A 19761-nucleotide genomic window follows, 5' to 3' on the forward strand; every position below is an offset into this window, starting at 1 on the left:
GGGGCCTCATCTCCATCTACCCAGACTCAACGGGTGGCAAATCTTACCACACACTGGCCACCGCCCCCCACCCCACTTAAGGGCATGTTCTTTGGGGCAGAGGAAACCCAATTACTGACACACAGCACAGTCTTGCTAAGTGAATTGCATTAGCAACGATTTAGCCATTGCTGTGTGCATGACCCCTGTATTAGCAATTCTGAGGAGGGAAAAAATATGAGACACAGCCATAGCCTGCCAGAAACTTGTCTAGCCAGAAAAACAAGAACCTTATGTGGGAGAAGATGCATAATCATATAGGTGACATACAGAACTTTCAAATAGGGTATTCATTTCTGTAGAAACAAACCCCAGCCCCACATGTGTGTGAATGTGTTTTCATGTTGTATGAACATGGAGAGGCTGTGGAAAGGCACACAGCAGGCGGTTAACCACTCACTAGCTCAGGTGGGGGGAGTGTGGGATCGGTGGCAGGGGGCAGGATTCTTAAGGTAGGCATAGATTATTCACTTTTTAAAAATCTTTGTATCATTTCACTGATTATGGTAAACATATGTTACTTTTATAAATTTCAAAAAAAATTTTAAGACAAGGCATTTAGAGAAAGCTTTTTAGAGGTGGTATCTTAGACCCTGCTGAGGGTCTTAGACAATGACTTTAGAGATTTAAGGGGCTAGAAAGCAGGGAGTTCAGCATTCCAGGAAGGGATGGGCATGGGTGGTAACATAGCAGATCAGCCCAAGGCCTCGTGTTTCAGAAAGGGTGACAGGTCAGTTTGCATAGGCCTGAGGGTCACGTGGAGTGGGGGGGCACACGGGTGGAGGAAAGGAGAAGCCAGATTATGGCGAGCTGGGAACATGGTGGAGGGGTTTAGCTTGACCCTTAAGGAAAAGGAGGATGCTGAAGGGTCAGAGCCAGGGTGGGGCAGGAGGAAAGGTGTGCACGGGAAGGAACAGCGACCTGAGGCAGTGAGGTCAGGCCAGAGACCAGAGGCCAGAGGGTGGCAAGGAGATGAGAGTCTCAATTAGGAATGTGGCAAAGGGAGCAAAAAGGAAGGGAATGGGTGCTTGGGAGGTCGGGAAGGAAACATTGACCTGACTAGTTACTGGTCGTAGGCAAATCACTAGGGAGGAAAATGTGTCAAGACAACTCAGAATTGAGGGTGGGCTGGAGAAAAGCCACTCCCGTTTTCAGGAAAGGCAAATCCAGGTCCTGGCTGCTACCCTGGGGGGTGGAGAGGCCAGAGAGGCTCGTGCACCAGCCCAGCACAGGCTTGGAACTTTTTTTTTTCTTTTTTGCTTTTCATAGACAGCAATGAGAGCTCGACCAGACAACTCCAGTGACCCCCCCACATCCTGGAGGGGACTGTCTTGGAGGTGAGTGTGTTCTTGGCTCATTCTTTCCCGATGACACTCCTCCAAAGGGGAGTGAGTAGCGTGTTTCCCCTCTCACCCGAGACGAGGGTGGGCCCCCAGAGGTGGCCCAGCTCTGAGACACAGGGAGACTCCACGAGAGTTCCCTTGCCCTGAGGATGAGGGGAACAATGCCCAGGGACAGAATCTCGGTTCTGATGCACACATGTGACAACACATGGAGTGGCAGGTTGGGGGGATATCAACACATACGCTTTCTCTTCTCCAGCATTGGAGGGGACGGAGTCTTGGAGACCCACACCACGCTGCCCAGTAAGTAGCAGCTCAGAGAAGCACTGTCACTACGGCCACAGCAACCCCTCGCCAAAGCCAGGTGTTCCCAGGGAAGAGGGCGGGAGCAGGTTATCTGCAAGGGGGGATGTCAGCCAGCCCTGAGAAGCCCCAGAACTTTTCCACCCCACCCCTGTGCCCCAACACTGCACATCCATCTCAGTTCCCGTGGGGCTCCTGCCACCTCTCACCTGTGCTCCTCCACCTTCCTCCTTTAAAGACATTCTGAAGAAGTTCAACCCCTACCTCCTTGGGTTCTCTACTGGCACCAGGGAGGAGACCATGGGACTGAACGTAGCAGTGGAAGGCGCCAGAGCTCGGTGAGTAGATGCAGGTACAGGAGGGAGAGTGAGGGCACGGCTGAGAGATCAGGGTGGGCAACGGGAGGGGAGAGAAGGGTGGCGTGTGGGAGCCTGACCCCAAAGGGGCGATAACAGCTGCGCACAGGGCACTTCCTGCATGGTGGTCCCGTGTAGAAACTCCCACGTGGACTATCTCCTGTAATCCCAACGCTCTTGGACAGGGCACCATTATAAGGACACTGAGGCTTGTGAAATTCCCTGAACAGCCAAGATTACCCGGCACGGTATCAGAGGGGCCAGGATCAGGCCAGGCCTAAATGCAGAGCCTGCACTCTGACCTCTCCAGGGCAGCAGCAGCGCTTCTGCCCGGCTCAGGGCGCTGCCCTTGCTCACTCTGCTCTACCTCCTGCGGGCAGAGGCTCAGGTCGAGCGTGCAGGGGACTCCCAGCACCCCAAGAACTCAGGCTGTGGCCCGTGGATGTCTGCCTTTCCTCTCTTCCCCTTCCCCTGCAGTCTTTGACTCTGAAAAAGCTGTGTTCTGACGAGGGGGTTAGATGTCAGAGCCCCCAAGGCAGCATGGTGGCGGTCTGTTTTCACCGGGATTTCTGTTGTTGACAACAACCCGGATAATTAAAGCCGAAATGCCTGAGCGGGTTTGTTGATTTCTGCATGGAGCGTGCTGGGTGCAGGCTTTGTGGCAGGATCGCTATGCTCCGATCACCAGGGAAACGACACAGGTTTGACTCACTCTGTTTACAGGGAACGTTCCTTTCAGAAGCGGTAATGTGGGCCCCACGCTCAGCTTGAGTCTCTGAGCCACAGGAAGCGGTGTCAGTTCCTCAACGTCATAAGCAGGAAAACTTATTTTTCTGCAAAAACTGGGCTTCAAAGGGTCATTATAGCAACATCTAATTACCGTTATGATTATTACTATTATTATCATCATCATCTTACTGTTATTGTACAGCCCAGTCTTCATTACCCAGGGGTTGATTCCTCACTGTATTGACACGGAAGCCCCTTCTCCCTTTCTCGCTTCACTGCCCTTATTGCCTTTTCTGTTACTAGTTCTCAGCGCCTCTTCCAGAACAGTCAGTGGCAGGGGACGCAGTGCAGACATGCAGCTTCTTGTGAGCATCTCTGATGTCCAGTGTTAGGGGAAAGGAGACTAATCTGTTGACTTAAGGCTGGAGAATTGCTCTATGACTTTCCTTCACCTCCAACCTGTTGTTTATCAGCATGGATAAGGATGAGGTCACCTAAACAGAGAAATGCCGTCGCAGAACACCTTAAAATCACGACGTCTTGGTTCAGACCATTTGTGTCCACATTCCAGCTCCAAGACTTGCTTGCTGTGTGACTTTGGGCAAATTGCTTGGCATCTCTGAGTCTTAGTTTCTTTATCTATAAATGGAGATAATCATAGTACCTACCTCTCAGGGTAGTTGTAAGGATTAAATGAGATAATCCACGAAAAGAATTTAATACAGCACATAAATACACATGCACAAAACTGCCATTATTAGGATATTGAGTTTCAGAGTTTTATTCAATGTCTAATTCCCCTTCCATCAATCAATAAGAATTCATTCAACATCTGCAAAGGACTGAGCCCCAAGGTAGTTACTGAAAGATATAAAAGAATCAAAAGGTGAACTTTCTGCCCACGAAGAGCTTATGGTCTAGATAAGGAAACTAAACAAACTGGGAAATACTTTTTGGAAAAAGATGATGTCATGTATGGCAATGCTGCAGACTGAAATAACTCGGTACTTAGTCATGGAGTACAGTCAAGAGAACAAGAGTGTGAAATGTTAACTGAGCCATCTACAGACAGATGTGGACCCAGAAAGGGCCCCTGAAATCATCTGGTCTAACCTTTCCCTTTTAAAGATAGAAAAATTCAACCCTAGCTGGATTCAGGAACTTGTACAGGTTCACACAGCAAGACAGTGGCAGAGCTGAAAGTACGACACCTGGCAGTAGAAAGGGAAGTGGAGGAGAAATGGATACATGAGCCTAGAGAGAAAGCTTGTGGGGAACAGGACTTGGTCTGACCTGAGAGCCGGGAAGAGGGGAGGAAGTGGGCATTCCTGACTTACCCTCCTCCCTGCAAAGGCTTATTGCCCATGAAATCTCTTGGTTACATCTTAAACCTGTTATAGGTACTTCTGTGGTCACCTTTAACCAAGAAAGGCTTTCTTTATAGCTTTCTGATGTCCCCATCAATAGCAATAGTGCATGGGCTATGATCCTAGGTATATAAATTCTCTTCAATGAGGAACAAGGGCAGGGATGGGTGTGGTTGGCCACGTGTCCAACTTGTCTTGGACACCCAAAGATTGACAATGGCCATCTGTGCCGGCTACTGCTTTTATGACTTCTCCCATGGAAGCTTCCATTGGCTGTATCCCCTTTGTTGACCTAATTTCTCATATACATATCTTTTAAAATACAGCCTTATTGAGGTATCATTGACACACAATAAAATGCACATATAAAGATATGCAATTTGATCAGTGTTGACATATGTATATATAGTACCTGTGAAAACATCTCTACAATCAAGATAATAAACACGCCCCACGGAAGTTTCCTTATGTCCCTTGGTAATCTCTCCCTCCCATTCCTGTCTCTACTCCAACTCCCAGGCCATGATCAATCTGCTTTTGTTAGAGATTTGATTTTTTTAGAATGTCACATAAGTGAATCAGAGTGTATACTCTTTTGTCTGACTTCTCTCATTTATCAAAATTATTTCAAGATCCATCCATGTTCCTTGGTGTATTGAGAGTTCATTTCTTTTTATTGCTGTGTAATATTCCATTGGCATTTGTATCACTTATCCAAATCTCCAAATGGCATTATTTTAAAATATTTATGGCAGACATCTGGGGAATGGAGGGATAACTAACCCTATCCATAGTGTCTCCCCATCCCATTTTGTTGAGGGTGGGTGAAGAAAAGAGACGGGAAATGATGTAGAAACCTAACTAACTACAGAGAAGAAACAAAAGGATTAAGGGAGCAGAGAGTGGGGCTTCAAAGCAAAGGTTAAAGAAATCATTATGCCTGGAAAGGAGAAAGCTGAGGTATAATTTAGAGCTGTGACTTTTTCAAATATACAAAAGGTTATTTTTAAAGTAGGCAACTAAGAAACAAACAGGCTCAGCTTGCAAAGAAAGATCTTGAGGAAATATAAGGGAAAAGCCCTGCTGGGAAGGTCGACCAGATCCAGCCCGGCCCTGCCAAAGGAGGTGGCCGGATGCAGATTAGGGGGTGGCAGGGCCTGGATCCATGTGGCCCCCAGGCCCATGGCAGCTCTGATTATTACAAGGCTGAGATTTCTGGAGAATGGAAACCCTTTCACTGTATTCTGAAGGAATAAACTTTGTACCATATAACGTTATTCTTCCTGAAGCAGCTCTTTCCTGAGCCAGCCCTACCATCTCTCTCCCCCCTGCCTAGGGACATGCCAGCCCAGGCCCGGGACCTAGTGGAGCGAATGAAAGCCAGCCCTGTGAGTACCGGCCCTGAGGGTGCTGTGTCCCGTTGGCTGGGGAGGAGACAGCCTGCTTTTGAGAGGGGCCAGCGGTGTCCCCTAGAAGCAGGCTTCCACTTTGCTCGCCTTGGGTCCAGAAGGGCAAGGTGGAGCAGGGAGTTGGCCGAGATCGTGGCCTTGGCCTCTGGCAGTTTCCTGCTTTACCCCAGAGTTGGCTTCCCAGAGCCCTATTCTGTAAACGCAAGCGTCTAAAAATAGGCTTCTCATTCCACTCCAATCCTTCCTCCTTCCCGCTCAGCCAGCCCCCTGGAGCTTCTCACCAGCGCTTGTTTCTACTGCTCTGCGTGCCTCGGCCTTCCACTCCGGCAGGACTCCTGTTATGGAGGTGGCCGAGTGGAAAGCTGCCCCCCACCAGGACGCCCACCCAGCCCACCTCTCGGTGCATGCCGGCGCTTCCTACAGTTCCCTTCCCCACTCGGACCCTAAGAACTCCTCCCAGGGGCAGCTCAGGGCTCTGGAGAGCTGTGTCCCTGGCCCTGGGCTCCTATGAAGGCCTTCAGGTCATAGTTCAAGGGCCTGCGAATCCACCCGCCTTCGGTGGGTGCAAGGACATGGGGAACACATCCACGCACTGCGGCTTGCTCATGAGGATTTCAGAGCGAAAACAGCCTTTGTCCCGTGTGAGCACACACGCACACCCAGTCCTCTCTGTGGCCCTGCTCGCCCCAGCACCAGCGCGAGGGTTGGGGAGGCCCCACTTTGCACCTTCTGTTTTGATACGAAGAGGATGAACGGCACCTGGCACCTCGGGGTTTGCCTCGCTGGCGTGGCGAGCAGCTCTGCACGTGCCCCCACCAAGGCCTAAACTCGGGATCTTCTGTCCCTGCAGGAAATCAGCCTGGAGGAAGACTGGAAGCTGATCACACTCTTCATTGGTGCCAACGACTTGTGTCATTACTGCAAGTCTCTGGTAGGCCCCTGACCAACCCCAGTGGATAGCTGACAAGTGGCCGGCCTGTGGCCTAGGAACCCAACCCCGTTCCTGACGTCATTTCTACAGGGAAATGCATCCAGACTTACAAACTTTTGGAAGTTATAACTTTTAGAATACATATTGTTCTAAATTGGGGACATTCCATTTTATTTGGCCAGAGAAAGGCAGCTGCCCTGCCTCAGAGGTTGCAGTGGAAGATTTGACAGCACAGGTCCGTGGGGTCGGGGTAAAAGGCATTTGTCATCCCTTATGGCTCACAGGGGCCAACTGCCAAAGGCTCCATGAGCGTCACCTCCCACGTGCGGGGGTTGGCTTTTCCCTCCGTTCTCCCCCCCACTGCCCGACCTCCTGGGGATGGAAATATCACTGTGTCCTGGACTCCAGAAATGCCCTCTACTAGCCCCAGAGTACCTGTCCCTCGTGGGAACGGTCAGGTTTATACTCCTGAGAGCACCATTTTGTGGAAAGGGGCTGGACACGCCGCCACCGGGATTAACTCAGGCTAAGTTTCAGGAAGGGAGGCGGGGCAGGAACTCTTGGCACGCAGGACCCCCTCTCCTCCCTCTTTAGCTCGGACTGCCGTTTTGCTCCCCACACCCCTCTGCTAGCTGTGGGCGGGAGCTCATCTGCGAGCAGGTGGGGCACCTCCGCGGGGCCGGCGGTGAGCGTGCTGGACCGAGTGCGCAGCTCTCGCCCGGCCTCGGCACCTGGCGCTGCTTCCCGGGCGCCTCAGCCACCTGTCGGGCAGACACGTGTCCTCCGATGCTTAGCATAGGAGCTGCAAGTCACCACCTACCTTCAGGGATCAGTCTCCCGCCACCTTCTAAGGAGCCCAGAGCCATATCCAAAAATATAGGACCGCTTCCCTCATGCTATAAAGCAAAGCCCTCAGTCCGTGCTTCGGTCAGCAAGCGTTTCCTGAGCACCTACTAGGTACCCTACACACAGCACCCAGGACATGACGGGGCACCTCTAAATCAGCCTCCAGTTGGGGATATGGGTCAGAGGAGGAGATCCTTGGGCTGAATCACAAGGTAAAGAATGTAGGTGGATACAGGAGAGCAAAGAGTTCCAGGCAGTGGGACCAGCATGGGCCGAAGCCCAGAGGAAAGAGAGAGAGTGGTCATCGGGGCACCACACATGCCTGGAGAAGGCTGAGGTCAGGTGACAGAAGGGACTTCTGAGGGAAGAGGTAAGGTGGAGCAGCGTAGGGGTGAAGATTGTCTGTGGTGTCTCATAGGGGACAAGGGATGATTTCTTACAGGAGTCTCAGTCAACTAGCACCAAGGACTGGGCTTCCCAGCCTGGCCAGGAGCTCCGAAGCCCCTCTGCAGTCACTCTGCTGCCAGCCCAGGCCCTGGGCCTTCCTGTGCTTCTGGCCGCCTCTGAGTGGAGCCCAGGGGCTGAAGAGAGCCCTCTCTTCTTTTACAGGAGGCCCAGGCAGCCCAGGAGTACGTGCAGCACATCCAACAGGCCCTGGACATCCTCTACGAGGAGGTAGGGAAGAGTGCCTGCAGGCCCTGGGTCCCATTTGCTGCCTCAGTGGGGTGTTCCCTCCCGAGGTGCCTCAGGCAGACTGTGTTCAGTGAGACACGGCAGAGACCCGCCTCGAGTGGGCCCCTGGATGGTAGGGAGGGGCCGCTGCCCGGCAGAAGAAATTCCGACTGGATCGGAGACCGGATTGTGTTGCAGCAAAGGGCTTACCTCTGGAGCACTGTGACCCAAGAAGTGACTTCTCTGTACGCTTCCCAATCTATGAAGTGGGGGCACTAAGAAGATCCAGTGAGATAATATTAAGTCACACCCCTCTCTGGGCCTTAGTTTCCTCATTGGCAAAATTGGGGAGGCAGAGTGGGTTGCAGATGATGCCCCGGGCTCCTTCCAGCTGTAGCCAGGGCCCTCCCCCCACCACTGCCAGGGCCTAGTGAGGACATCCCCTCTACTCCCCGCAGCTTCCGAGGACTTTCGTCAACGTGGTGGAGGTCGTGGAGCTGGCCAGCCTGCACCAGGGCCAAGGCGGGAAGTGTGCCACGCTGGAAGGGGAGTAAGTGGATGGGTCACAGTCCCAGGACACAGGCAACTGGGACAAGGAGGACATGAGCAGTTAGGATCTAGAGTGCCTCTACCCGAGTGAATGCCTACTGTATGCAAGTCCTGTCATTTCTCTGGACCCCAGTTTGCTTTTCTGTGCACCGGGAGACACCAATGATCCTGAAGGCTCCTTAGCAAAGTCCAACCTTGGCAAGTTGCTTCCTGCTGAGAGGCAGCTCAGCGATGAGCTTTCAAAACAGCTACATCTGGCCTCCAATCCCGGCTCTGCAGTTTAGGAGCTATGGATGGGACCATGACCAAACCACACAGCCTCTATGGGCCTCTTACTCCTCACCTGTAAAGTGGGGATAAAATACCTTCCTTGAAAGGTAGACGTGAGGTACTTGGCCCACCTGGGGCAGGACCTCAAGAAATAGTTGCTTTCATTCCATCCTTGAAAGCGGGGCTTGGAGGCGAGGTACTGTGGGCAAGATAAGCATTCGTGTTGGGGGCTGGAATTCTTTAAAGCTCTGTGGAGCCCTGGCAGGAAGTTGCCATCTCCTGAGGCCAAAGGTGTCCCTGTAGCTTGTGAGACTATTGCCATGAGGGTCCTACCTGGGGTCAAATGGATTTGCTGTGACATTGATCAGCTGGCTCCCTTTCTTGCTGGGAACCCTGCCCTCAGGCAGAAGGGCTCCTCCAGAGGCTTCACGCTGGTGGCCCTCCCCAGCTTCCCACAGTGGAGCCCTGAGCAAGGGGCCCAGGAACATGAAGAGTGATTTCCTACCAAAAGACAGAGCTCTCATGGCAGTCTTCCCAAAACCCCAGCCCCTCTCTGCCCTGCCCTTCTCTGGAGAAACCCCAGGGGCTGCAGGCTTGGGGAGTAGGCAAGGGGCATCCTGCCCCCAGGGAACCCCGGGCATCAGGTGCCAAGTCTTCTACCTCTTGAACCTCATGCCCAGAGTTAGGGCTTTGTCACCTGGGTCCAAGAGTCAGCCCCCCAGGTGAGCAGAGCCAGGCTGCCCCAGGGGGCCTCCACACAAGCTTCCTTGTCTCACAGGAGCAACTGCACTTGCCTCCAATACGCTCAAAACTCCCTGGAGATGCAAGAACTGAAGGAAGTGAACTGGAACTTCCAGGTGAGCCCCGCAGCCCTCCTCTTCCTGCCCCAGCTGGGAGCACCTGCCCCCTCCCCAACTCCCAGAGCAAGGACGTGGACATCACATGTTCAGCAGGGTTTGGCTGAGAGCAAGCTAGTCCCTAAAAGGCAGATCATAGCCCCTGGAATATTTATCCAGGCGAACTGAACACCAAGGCCAGGGAGAGGAGGAGAATGAGAGATCCCAAGTGGAAGCTAGGGGATGCCCTGGCTCCCAGAGTGGACTCCTCCTCCTAACACACCCCTGCTCTCATCTGTCCATCTCTTCCCCTGGTGTCCCCTCTCCGAACATGCCCACCCAGAGCCCTTCTGCAAACTGACCCATCTTCATTCACAATGCAAGTCTGCTTCCCCCCTTCTAAGCAGATCCCCTAGATTAAACTTCACCCTCAGATACCTCCCCAAATCAAATTCAGTCTGCACTTGATGGACCCTAAGGCCCTAGATGGCTCTTGTTTTTACACCTTATCTCATTTTCATGGATGGATAAACTCCTTTAGGATAAGTGTATCTGGTCTATTCCTTTTACATTCTATGTTTGGATACTTACTAAATCCACCATAGGGCCCCAAAATGCAGGTGCTCCTTAGTGGGTGCAGAGTGAGTGCACGCGTCACCCTCGCGTAGCCCCTTTAGTCACCTTTGTCTAGGGAGGGTTGACTCCTGTCCCAACAGCAGGAATTGACCCCTCTGTCCAGCCTTGCCAGGAAGGTTGAGCAGCGTTTCTCTCCCCGGCCCAGAGTGGCGTCTCCAGGTTCTCCTACTGGCACCGGAACCAGCAGCGGGAGGACTTCACGGTTGTGGTGCAGCCTTTCTTCCAGAACACTCTCGCCCCACTGAACGAGGTAAGCTGCAAGCATTTCTGGGAGGCTCATGTGTGTAGGACTCGTCTTCTCTATGTGGGCTTTTTTCTTTTTTAATCATTCCCAGCGCACTCCCAAGGGTTGATGTTTCTGCTTTAACTTTTTTTTTTTTGTATGATTGGACCTTAGACATACTTGGAAAGAAAAAAGAGAAAATCCATAGTGACCAAGGTCCCCAGGCATAGCCTTGGTATTTGCTAGATTGGGATAAAATAAAAAGCATCCTAAAAATATTATTGCTTTTCAACTATTAGGGCCACCCACAGTCCATCCCTTTACTTTCAGCACCCCTGCCCTAATTCATGTTTGCTTAAAAAGAAAATTCCAAAATCTGGGGCTTTTTCCATTGATGTCTGAGCCAGCTGGCAGCAGAGTGGAAGGGATGACAGGAGAAATGCCCAGGGGATGGGGGTGGGCATGGGGGCAGGTGGTGGCACCTCTCACAGGATGGTAATCCCATTGGCCTTTGGTCACAGAGAGGGGACCCTGACCTCACCTTCTTCTCCGAGGACTGTTTCCACTTCTCAGAGCGGGCCCATGCGGAGATGGCCATCGCACTCTGGAACAACATGGTGAGCGACTGAGGGCCTGGTGGGCTGTGACAAAGGGACAATCCAAGGGTCTCGACTCTACGTACCACAGTGACAAACCTACTGGCTGACATGGGTCCTTTCTCCTCAAAGCTCAAAACAGTAGCACGCCTTATTGGTCCTGACAGATTACTTTCTGAGGATTTGTGTACATACATATACACACATCTTGTTCTTTCAGCAATGCCGGGGTCCTCTGAGGGATAACTCTGTAGTCAGGCTGTGTGACCTTAGGCAAATGAGCTCGCAGGCCATCTGTGTCAACGTCTATAAAACAGTGAAAACGTCACAGATCTCAGGAAGTAAATTGAAGTCACGTCTCATGGCGCCCAGCACCATGGTCAGCCTTCCAGCGCTCTGGGCTCAACATATTCCCAGCTCTTATTTCTTTAAATATCAAAAAGTGAAAATCCCCACAGCTTGTTTTCTCAGGCTGCCACCTATCCCAGTCCTTTCTGATGGGGCAGAAGGGGACTTCATGAAATGGACATACAGTCCCGGGACACCTGGCCACCGACTACTCAACAGTCCAGCTGTGTTTGCACGCAGCTTGACCTGTCACCCCCATCACGGGATGCTCCTGCACACCGCGAATGAAATGCCTTCCCAATCTGATGGCTTTTTTTAATCTAGACCAGTGGGTAACGCAATCTCCAGCCCGACCTGCGCGGCCCCGCTTTGTCCCATGGCAACTGCACTCCAGGCTCCTTTTATTGCAGTTTCAGGCCCACAGCCTCCCCTGCCAAACACCGCCGTGCAAACATTCCCACACCCGCCAGCCCATCCGACAAGCCCCGCATCTCCCTTGGCTGACTCACAATGTTGACTCTCTCCTGAGCTACACCTCCTCAGCAGCCTCTTCTTTTCAGAACAGCATGTAAATCGGTTGTATCCTTGGCCTATTTAACTACAGACTCGGCTTTTCTCTACTTCTGTTGTCCTGGGATTTTTCTCCTGTTGACATCACATATCTGCCCACTCCTAAAACTTCCATCATACTCTCTCAGCCCAGGACTCTGAATTACAGCCAAAGCCTTTCTGAGTTCCCACCCAGCCTCCACAGTGATTTTTCAAACCAGAGTTTGCACAATGATAATTCCTGAGAATAGTTATGTTTCTTTTGTAGATTTGGTTTTTGAAGGCTAGTTGTCCTTCGGTGGCTGAGTCATGTAACTATTACTATAAAAAAAAAAAAATCCCCCCAAAGAGGTATCTATTTCCTAAGATCTCAACTGACTCCAACAGATAGGGTCCACTGGTCTTTCTGCATGCAGTTCTGGCCTCTTCCAAAGCAGCTCAATAGTTCTTCCCACTCACCCAGGTGAGAGGCGCTTAGATATAAAAACAAAAGGTAAACACTGCCTGGAGCTATAGTGGGAAGACAAGATTGCCCCTGGTTCCCCGGCCATTATTATCTCAGACATATCCTGAATTTAAAAATAACAAAAACAAAGCAAAATTAAAGTCATCCAAGAGTTTCTTATCCTATGCTATATAATTTGGGAATATAATTACAAAGTCCAATGTTTTCAGATCATCTTTTTATTTGAATTTCACCCCCAGAGAGACATAAAACAAAATAAATAGACTGTTAGAGCTGGAACAGACCTGAGAGGTCAGCTAGCCAGAATATTCTTTAACTAAAGGACAGAGATATGAAGCAATTTGCCAAGCATCACACAGCCAGTGAGTTAGAAGTCCCAGTTTCCCAAGGCCTCCCTAGTCTCCTGGTCACAACACCACCCTCCCCTGCTCCCCACCTGATAAGCACATATGTAACTGGTGAATTCATGTCTCATAATTAGAGTCCTATGACATAGTGTCTGCAGGCTTTGGCTGAAGTTCCCAGGGTACGCTACTGGGGCAACAGACACACTTTAAACTATTTCATCTCTTGCCCTTCCTTCTCCAGAGATCTTTGCAAAGGCTGAATCCAGAAATACCAGAAGCACCAGGGAATGTTTTCCTCTTCCTTTACCTTCTTTTAAAAAGTTTTTCTTTTCTATTTTTATTTTTTTTTTTTTGAGACAGAGTCTCACTCTGTTGCCCAGGCTAGAGTGAGTGCCATGGCGTCAGCCTGGCTCACAGCAACCTCAGTCTCCGGGGCTCAGTGATCCTACTGCCTCAGCCTCCAGAGTAGCTGGGAGTACAGGCATGCGCCACCATGCCTGGCTAATTTTTTGTATATATATATTTTAGTTGGTCAATTAATTTATTTCTATTTTTGGTAGAGACGGGGTCTCGCTCAGGCTGGTTTCGAACTCCTGCCCTTGAGCAATCCGCCCGCCTCGGCCTCCCAAAGTGCTAGGATTATAGGCGTGAGCCACCACGCCCGGCCTTCTTTTTCTTTTCTAAGGCCTATTCCTCCACTGCGGCAATCCTACTCTCAGCTAGTAGCTGCATCTCCCCAGGTGCTGGGTGACAACTCCAGCCTCCTAATTGGCATCCCTGTGTCCAGACTTACAGCCCTTAGGACAGCTATTCTCAGTGCTAGTAGCATACAAGGATTATCTGGGGACTTCTAAAAACAATTAGTGCCTATAGCCACTTTGGAAAACTCTTTGATATATCTAATGACACTGAGCACATGTACCTCCTGTGACCTAATAATTCTAGGTATATACCCAACAGATATACCAAAAGCATGTCCACCAAAAGGTACATAGGGATGGTCTCTCTCATTGGGGATGGAGAGTACTCGAAGAACGTGGGAAGGGGGTTCTGAGTATTGGTAATATTCTGTTTTTTTATCTGGATGCTGGCATGCTCACTTTATCAAAATGTATCAGCTGCTCACTTATGACTTGTGTAGGTTGGCTTCAATAAAAAATTTACTTAAAAAAAAAAATACCAATGCCCAACTGGGCTTGTCCCTAGAGATTTCCACTTAATTGGTCTGGGGGGTGGAACCTGGGTTTAGTACTTTTTGAAAGCTCCCCAGATGATTTTAATGTGCAGGGTTTATGAACCACTGCCTTAAATTGTTCTCCACAGGGCAATCAAGTCATCTGCATAAAAGAAAACCTAACCAGTTCACTCCCCAGCTTTCAAACATCCAAGGCCTGATTAACCTCTCTGGCTGCTGCTCCAGCAGTCCCCACCTTTGTGTGTTTGCGCTTACTCTCCACCTTATCCCAGACTGCCCTTCTTACCTCCACACTCAAGTCAGGTGCCAGCTCCTGCAGGAAGCCACCTCCGAATGCCCAGAGAGGGCCAGTGGCACTCCCAGCTACACTGCACCCTGCTCAGCCCTGTCATTTGCTACATGGTCGGCATCCACAGTGCCTGCCTTAGGAAAAGGTTGGTTCTAGGAAAAACAACTCCATTTCCTGTGGCCAACTCCAGGCTTCTCCTCTCTGCACCCAGCTTTTCCACTCAGATCTTCATGACTTCAATTCATCCAACCATTCATTCATTCAACAACCATTTACTGAGCGCTGCTAGGTACTATTATAGGTGCTGGGGATTCAGCAGTGAAAAAGAAAAGATCTTTGCTCTCATGGAATATACAGTCTAGTGGGGAAAGTAGACAAATCAACAGAGTCATTTCTGATGGCAATGGTCAGAGAGGAGGAGGCCTCAGTGAAGAGGTGACAGGTGAGCTGAGAACTGAATGTCAAGAGATTGCCAGGCAGAGGTCTGGGGCCAGAGTGTTCCAGGCAGAAGAAATAGAACCACATGGGCCCGGAGTCAGGAATGCACTCGAAGTGTCCAAGGAACTTGAAGGCCAGTGTGGCTGGAGGGACATGAACAAGGTCAAAGAGGCGGGCAGGGGCCAGGTCCTTGGATAACTCTGAGCAGGGGAGCAACGTGCTCTGGGGCTCACCCTCCACTGTGTGTAGAGATGGGCTGGGAGGAAGCAAGGCTGGACCTAGAATGACCTTTGGGTGGCTACAGGTGTCCCGTGTGGGAGACGCAGGGCTAGAACAAGGGTGATGGCAATGGAGGAATTAGGATGTGTTTAGACTGGCTGGTGGATGAGGGGAAAGAATAACAAAGGATGGCTTCTTGGTTTGGAGTCTAAGAAATTGGGTGGGTGGTTGAGCTGGTAGAGAGAAATCAGCTGGGGAGGGAAAATGAAGAGTTCTGTTGTGGACATGGGAAGTGTGAACTGTCTTTCAGGCATCCACGCAGAGGTGTCCCATAAGCTGTTAAATGCAGGAGTTCAAAGAAGGTCAAGGCTGGAGATTACAAAAAAAAGAGTGGGGCTATTAGCACAGAGGTGGTATTCACAACCATAGGATTAACTGAGACCTGCTGTAGAAAAAAGTGTAGGGCCAACTATCCAGCTGTGGGCATTGATTCCAACTTTTGATGCCAGCAAGGGATGAGACGCAGGGAGGCAGGTACGAAGGGAATGAGAAGAACATGGTAACCAGGAAGTCAAGAGAAGTGAGTGTTTCAAGGAGGTGGCGTCCACTTTAATGAGTGCTGCTGAGAAGCAAAGCAAGATGAAGACAAAAGTGACCATTGGCTCTGACCACATGGAGGTCATGGGTGACCTTGACCAGAGCTTCCGTCCAGTGATGGACTCTGTAGACTGTCTAGAACGAGCGGCAGAGAGGTTGGAAAGTGCAGCCAGTGACTGAGACAGCTCTCTCGGGAAGTTGTGAGAAGTACCAGCCACAATGGCTGGAGGTGGGGCGTGAGATTGAAGCGATGTGATCAAGACCTTCCCCTGTGCCAGTTAGTTCCTGGAATATCATTGGGACTAAGCTGGCCCTTAACATTCATTCTGTCCTGGGTGGTTCTGTTACTATAGGCTTGGGTTTTCCCAGCTCTAAGAAAGTGGCAATAGTGCCATCCTACTTAGGTAAGCCACCCCCAATCACGTGTGCTTTCATGTCCTCTTCTCATCTGATGCTCACAACATAACACGCCAGGGCAGGATTTCAGTGCCCATCCCTACCCTCAGGGAGTTGAGTAGCCTGCCCCTGTGCAGCTCATTACCCACAGGGCCAGGACCCAGTGTCCTGCCTGTTGTGTTCCATCTAGTCACCTTGCACCTCTCCCAAGACTGGACCAGAGCGGGCCCCTCCTCCTCCAATTGTGTTACTAAGAACTGGTATAAAAGATATAAAAGGCTTAAGACAACAGAAAGTGAGGTCATGGGCCAGGTGTGGCCCCTGGCTCAGGCGCTGCGCTTTCACTTCCCTCTTGGCTGTGCCTAGTGGTCAGGGACAGGCGGGAAGCAGACTGGACAATGCGTGGGGCTGGACCTTCAGGACAGAGTCTGCAGTAGGTGATGGTGCCAGGGGGCCGTGAGGCACTGGCCACCTGCAGGGCAGGAGGCACAGCAGCTTCCAGCTCATTCTCAGAGGGTCTTGGGATCAAAAGTGTTAGGCAGAACTCACTGAACCACAGTTGCTCCCAGGGATATTTCAAGGAAATCTTTTCATTATGTGGAAAACATACAAAGGGGCTCAAGTGAGAAACCCCAGTTTCCCGAGATTGACGAACCAAGTGTGGTAATGATGTCATGGTAACCAATGTTTCCAAAGTTTTCCTGAAATTGACGAGCCCAACACCCTTCAAGAAGTTGGTAAGTATGATTATCATCGTTTTGTAAAATTGGAAACATAGTGTCTGCAATCACAGCAACCCACAAGAGAAACCAGAGATGGACTCTGTGGATTCTGGACTGGTCGGTCTCTCCTGGGCTGTGGTATCCTTCCTGGAAAACCCAGGAGCATAGCCTTAGGGTCCTGCCTTGCTCTGACAGACTCTGACTCATGCCTTTGAGAGTCAGATGTCACCTCCATCCCAGTGTCCTGGCCCTGGGTCTCGCCGCTTTGCTGGGTTCAACCCACCCTTGCAAAGGGAAGGCGCCTGGCGTGAGCCACCTCCTCTGACAGGGAAGTCTCTCCCAGCTTTGGAGAGAATCAAGGTGTCCTTTTTCTCTCTTTAGCTGGAACCAGTGGGCCATAAGACGACCTTCAACAACTTCACCCACAGCCGAGCCAAGCTCAAGTGCCCCTCTCCTGTGAGTAAACGTCCTGCCACCTAGAGGCACAAAGCCGTCCCAGGGCGGCTCTATCAAGAGCACCCCCCACTCACTGCCATGTTCTCGGATCTCGCCTCTCCTCACTGCCACTGAAATTCCCAGCTCCTCAGGGCATGGGCAGCCGGGAGTCGGGGGAGGGAGCACTCGGCAGCTCCAGCCAAAGGGAAGAGTCTCAGTCGGGGAGGCAGCCTAGGAGCCCATTACTTCTGAGGGCTCTGATGCGTCCAGGGCTCTCCTGTGCCAGGCACCGCACCAAAGCAGGAGATGGGGGGCAAAGATAAGTAAGACACAGTCCTCTAGTCCTCTTCTGCCCTCACCACGCCGTCCATCCTCACCTGGCCCCCTGACTCGTCTCCCCTTTCTGCCCACCCTACACTTGCTACCAGACACATATTGGCCTGCCTGGAAAGTAACTTGTCTTGTCGGGGCTGCTTGAAATCCTTGCCTGGTCCCCACTGCCTGCTGACCAGAGTCCAGGGGGCGGGATTCACCTCCCTCCATTGCACACTCTATGCTCCTGGCGTGAGGATCCACTTCCCAGACAAGCACCATGCCTGCCTGCCTCCCCACCTCCCCGCTTTCCCTCTGCCGTCTGCTCGTCTCCCACCCGCCCAGGGGAATGTTCCCCTCTCCAGGCCCTGCTGGAGGCCCTTGGGGCTGTGGCCCACTCTGTCTCTGCCTTCTGTCCCTGTCTCCCTTTTCTCTTTGTCCCTCCCCTAGACACTGACCCTTTCTCCTTTATGACATGACTATTTCCACACACATCTCATCTCCCTCCTGGGCAATGAGAGAAGATACCACACCTTAACTCTCAGGTACTCATCGTAGCTCCTAGCATGGGCTCGACACAGCAGGCTCTCAATCAGGGGTCACAGAGAGAGAGTGGAGAGGTGGAAGGAAGGACCCAGGGAGGCAGTCCCGGTGCCTCCTCTCCCCGCCCGTCTCATTTCTGGTTCTTTAATCTGCTGCAAAACCAGCTGTCCTTCCACACTGACCTTCCTTGACCCCTGGGTGTTCCTGGGATGGGGTGATGGGGATAGTTGTCCAGTAGTGGCTGAGAGAACACAGGATGGGATCTGCCTCATGGTCACCTATCAGTTTTCCATCTTTCAGCTTCAGATTTGACAGGGAAGGAGACACTGGTGAGAAACCAAAAGGCCACAGTGGGTGTTGACCACCTTAGCTTCCAGCCCTGTGCAGAAGGTTTGGGCATGGTGTAAACACAGGAGCTTTACAAAAGGGAAGCGCTGCAAAAACATCCAGGTTATTGTGCCGTCTCAGGGCTGGGGCTCAGCAGGTCTTAGCTAGGCAGATGATGGTTGGCGGAGACCGTCCACCTCTGACCCTCCCCTCCGCCTCCACAGGACAGCCCTTACTTCTACACCCTGCGGAACAGCCAGCTACTCCCAGCCCAGGCTGCAGAAGCCCGCGATGTGTCCTACTGGGCCGTGCCAGTGGCAGCAGGAGGTGGCCTTGTGTTGGGCGTGGTCAGCGCCGTGGTCTGGCAGGGTGTGAGAGGTCGCCAGAGGCAAGGGCCTCAATGAGCCCACACTCCACCAGCCCGCCCGCCTCCGGCACTCCTGGCCACCAAGACAGACTTGCGTCAACACCTGGCGACACAGGCAGCCAAGGAGACAGTCACGACTTCTTGGTTCCTGGGCTTCTTCCAGGCCTGTGCTCCTGGAATAGGCAAATCTAAATAAAATCCAAAGCCCTTTCATTCTCAGGTTAGCCTGCTTGAAGCACTTGCCTTCCATCTGCCGGCAGCGCAGGTGGGGGAGCTGGAGCCTTTGGCGGCCTGCCCCCGCAGAGCTGCCCAGGCCATGGCAGACCAGACGGCCCGTCAGGCTCCGTCTCACACCACCATGGGCATATCCTCAGTCTAAAAACCCACTGCTTCAAAGGCAGAAAAAGTTCTGGTCACCACCAGGTGCTCGCTGGAATTGTGGAGCTGGCTGGCCACCACTCAGGGCAACCCAGCACATACCTGCTAAGCACCTGAGTTGCACCCAGGACCGTGAAGGGCACTGTGGTGCCTCCAGGGCTGTGCATGTCACAGCCTGGCCAAGGAGACAAATGCCTTCAATAAACAAGAAGCCAAATGACAGTGCTCCAGGTTTCTGAGAGGAAGCTAGAGAGAAAATACAGGCTGCCGTTCACTTAGCCCTGCTAGGGGCAAGGCCTGGGCTGAATGCCTGACATAGATTGTCTCATTCTGCACAAAAACCCAGGGAGGGGGGTAACGAAAAGTTTTGAAAATAGAAGTGGTGGTTGCACAACATTGTGAATGCACTAAAGGCCACTGGATTGTTCACTCTAAGAGGATTGTTTATCATGAGAATTTCACCTCAATAAAAACAAAGATTCCAGGAAGGTAGATGTCATCCTCTGAATTTTTAGTATCTCTCTGATCTCAAAAAGCCTGGGATGACAAAGAACCCGAGATAGAATCCCAGACACACCACCTAAAGTGTGTGGCCTTTGCAGCCAACCCCTGCCCCAGCCTGAGCCCGCTTCTCAGATTCCTCATCTGTAAGATTGGAGTAATAGCACACATTTTGCCTGTCTTACAAGCAAAAATGAATTGAAGCACGGCCTGGCTTTTGAGGAAGA

The 19761-nt window shown here is 51.6% G+C and overlaps 1 protein-coding gene across 1 annotated transcript in view; it reads left to right on the forward strand.

Annotated features, from left to right (window-relative positions):
• Positions 1–19475, forward strand: part of PLB1 (phospholipase B1) — a 120385-nt gene extending 100910 nt beyond the window's left edge. Inside the window, exons 45-56 of the mRNA XM_076000445.1 lie at positions 1309–1376; positions 1642–1685; positions 1924–2023; positions 5474–5525; positions 6397–6477; positions 7933–7998; positions 8454–8545; positions 9593–9671; positions 10432–10536; positions 11031–11126; positions 17053–17127; positions 18513–19475. Coding sequence (XP_075856560.1) covers positions 1309–1376; positions 1642–1685; positions 1924–2023; positions 5474–5525; positions 6397–6477; positions 7933–7998; positions 8454–8545; positions 9593–9671; positions 10432–10536; positions 11031–11126; positions 17053–17127; positions 18513–18692 — 1038 coding nt within the window. The 3' untranslated portion in view covers positions 18693–19475. The remainder of the gene's footprint in view (positions 1–1308; positions 1377–1641; positions 1686–1923; positions 2024–5473; positions 5526–6396; positions 6478–7932; positions 7999–8453; positions 8546–9592; positions 9672–10431; positions 10537–11030; positions 11127–17052; positions 17128–18512) is intronic.
• The last annotated feature ends 286 nt before the right edge of the window (positions 19476–19761 follow it).

The sequence above is a fragment of the Microcebus murinus genome, chromosome 3 (assembly GCF_040939455.1).
Source record: "Microcebus murinus isolate Inina chromosome 3, M.murinus_Inina_mat1.0, whole genome shotgun sequence".
Taxonomy (NCBI): domain Eukaryota; kingdom Metazoa; phylum Chordata; class Mammalia; order Primates; family Cheirogaleidae; genus Microcebus; species Microcebus murinus.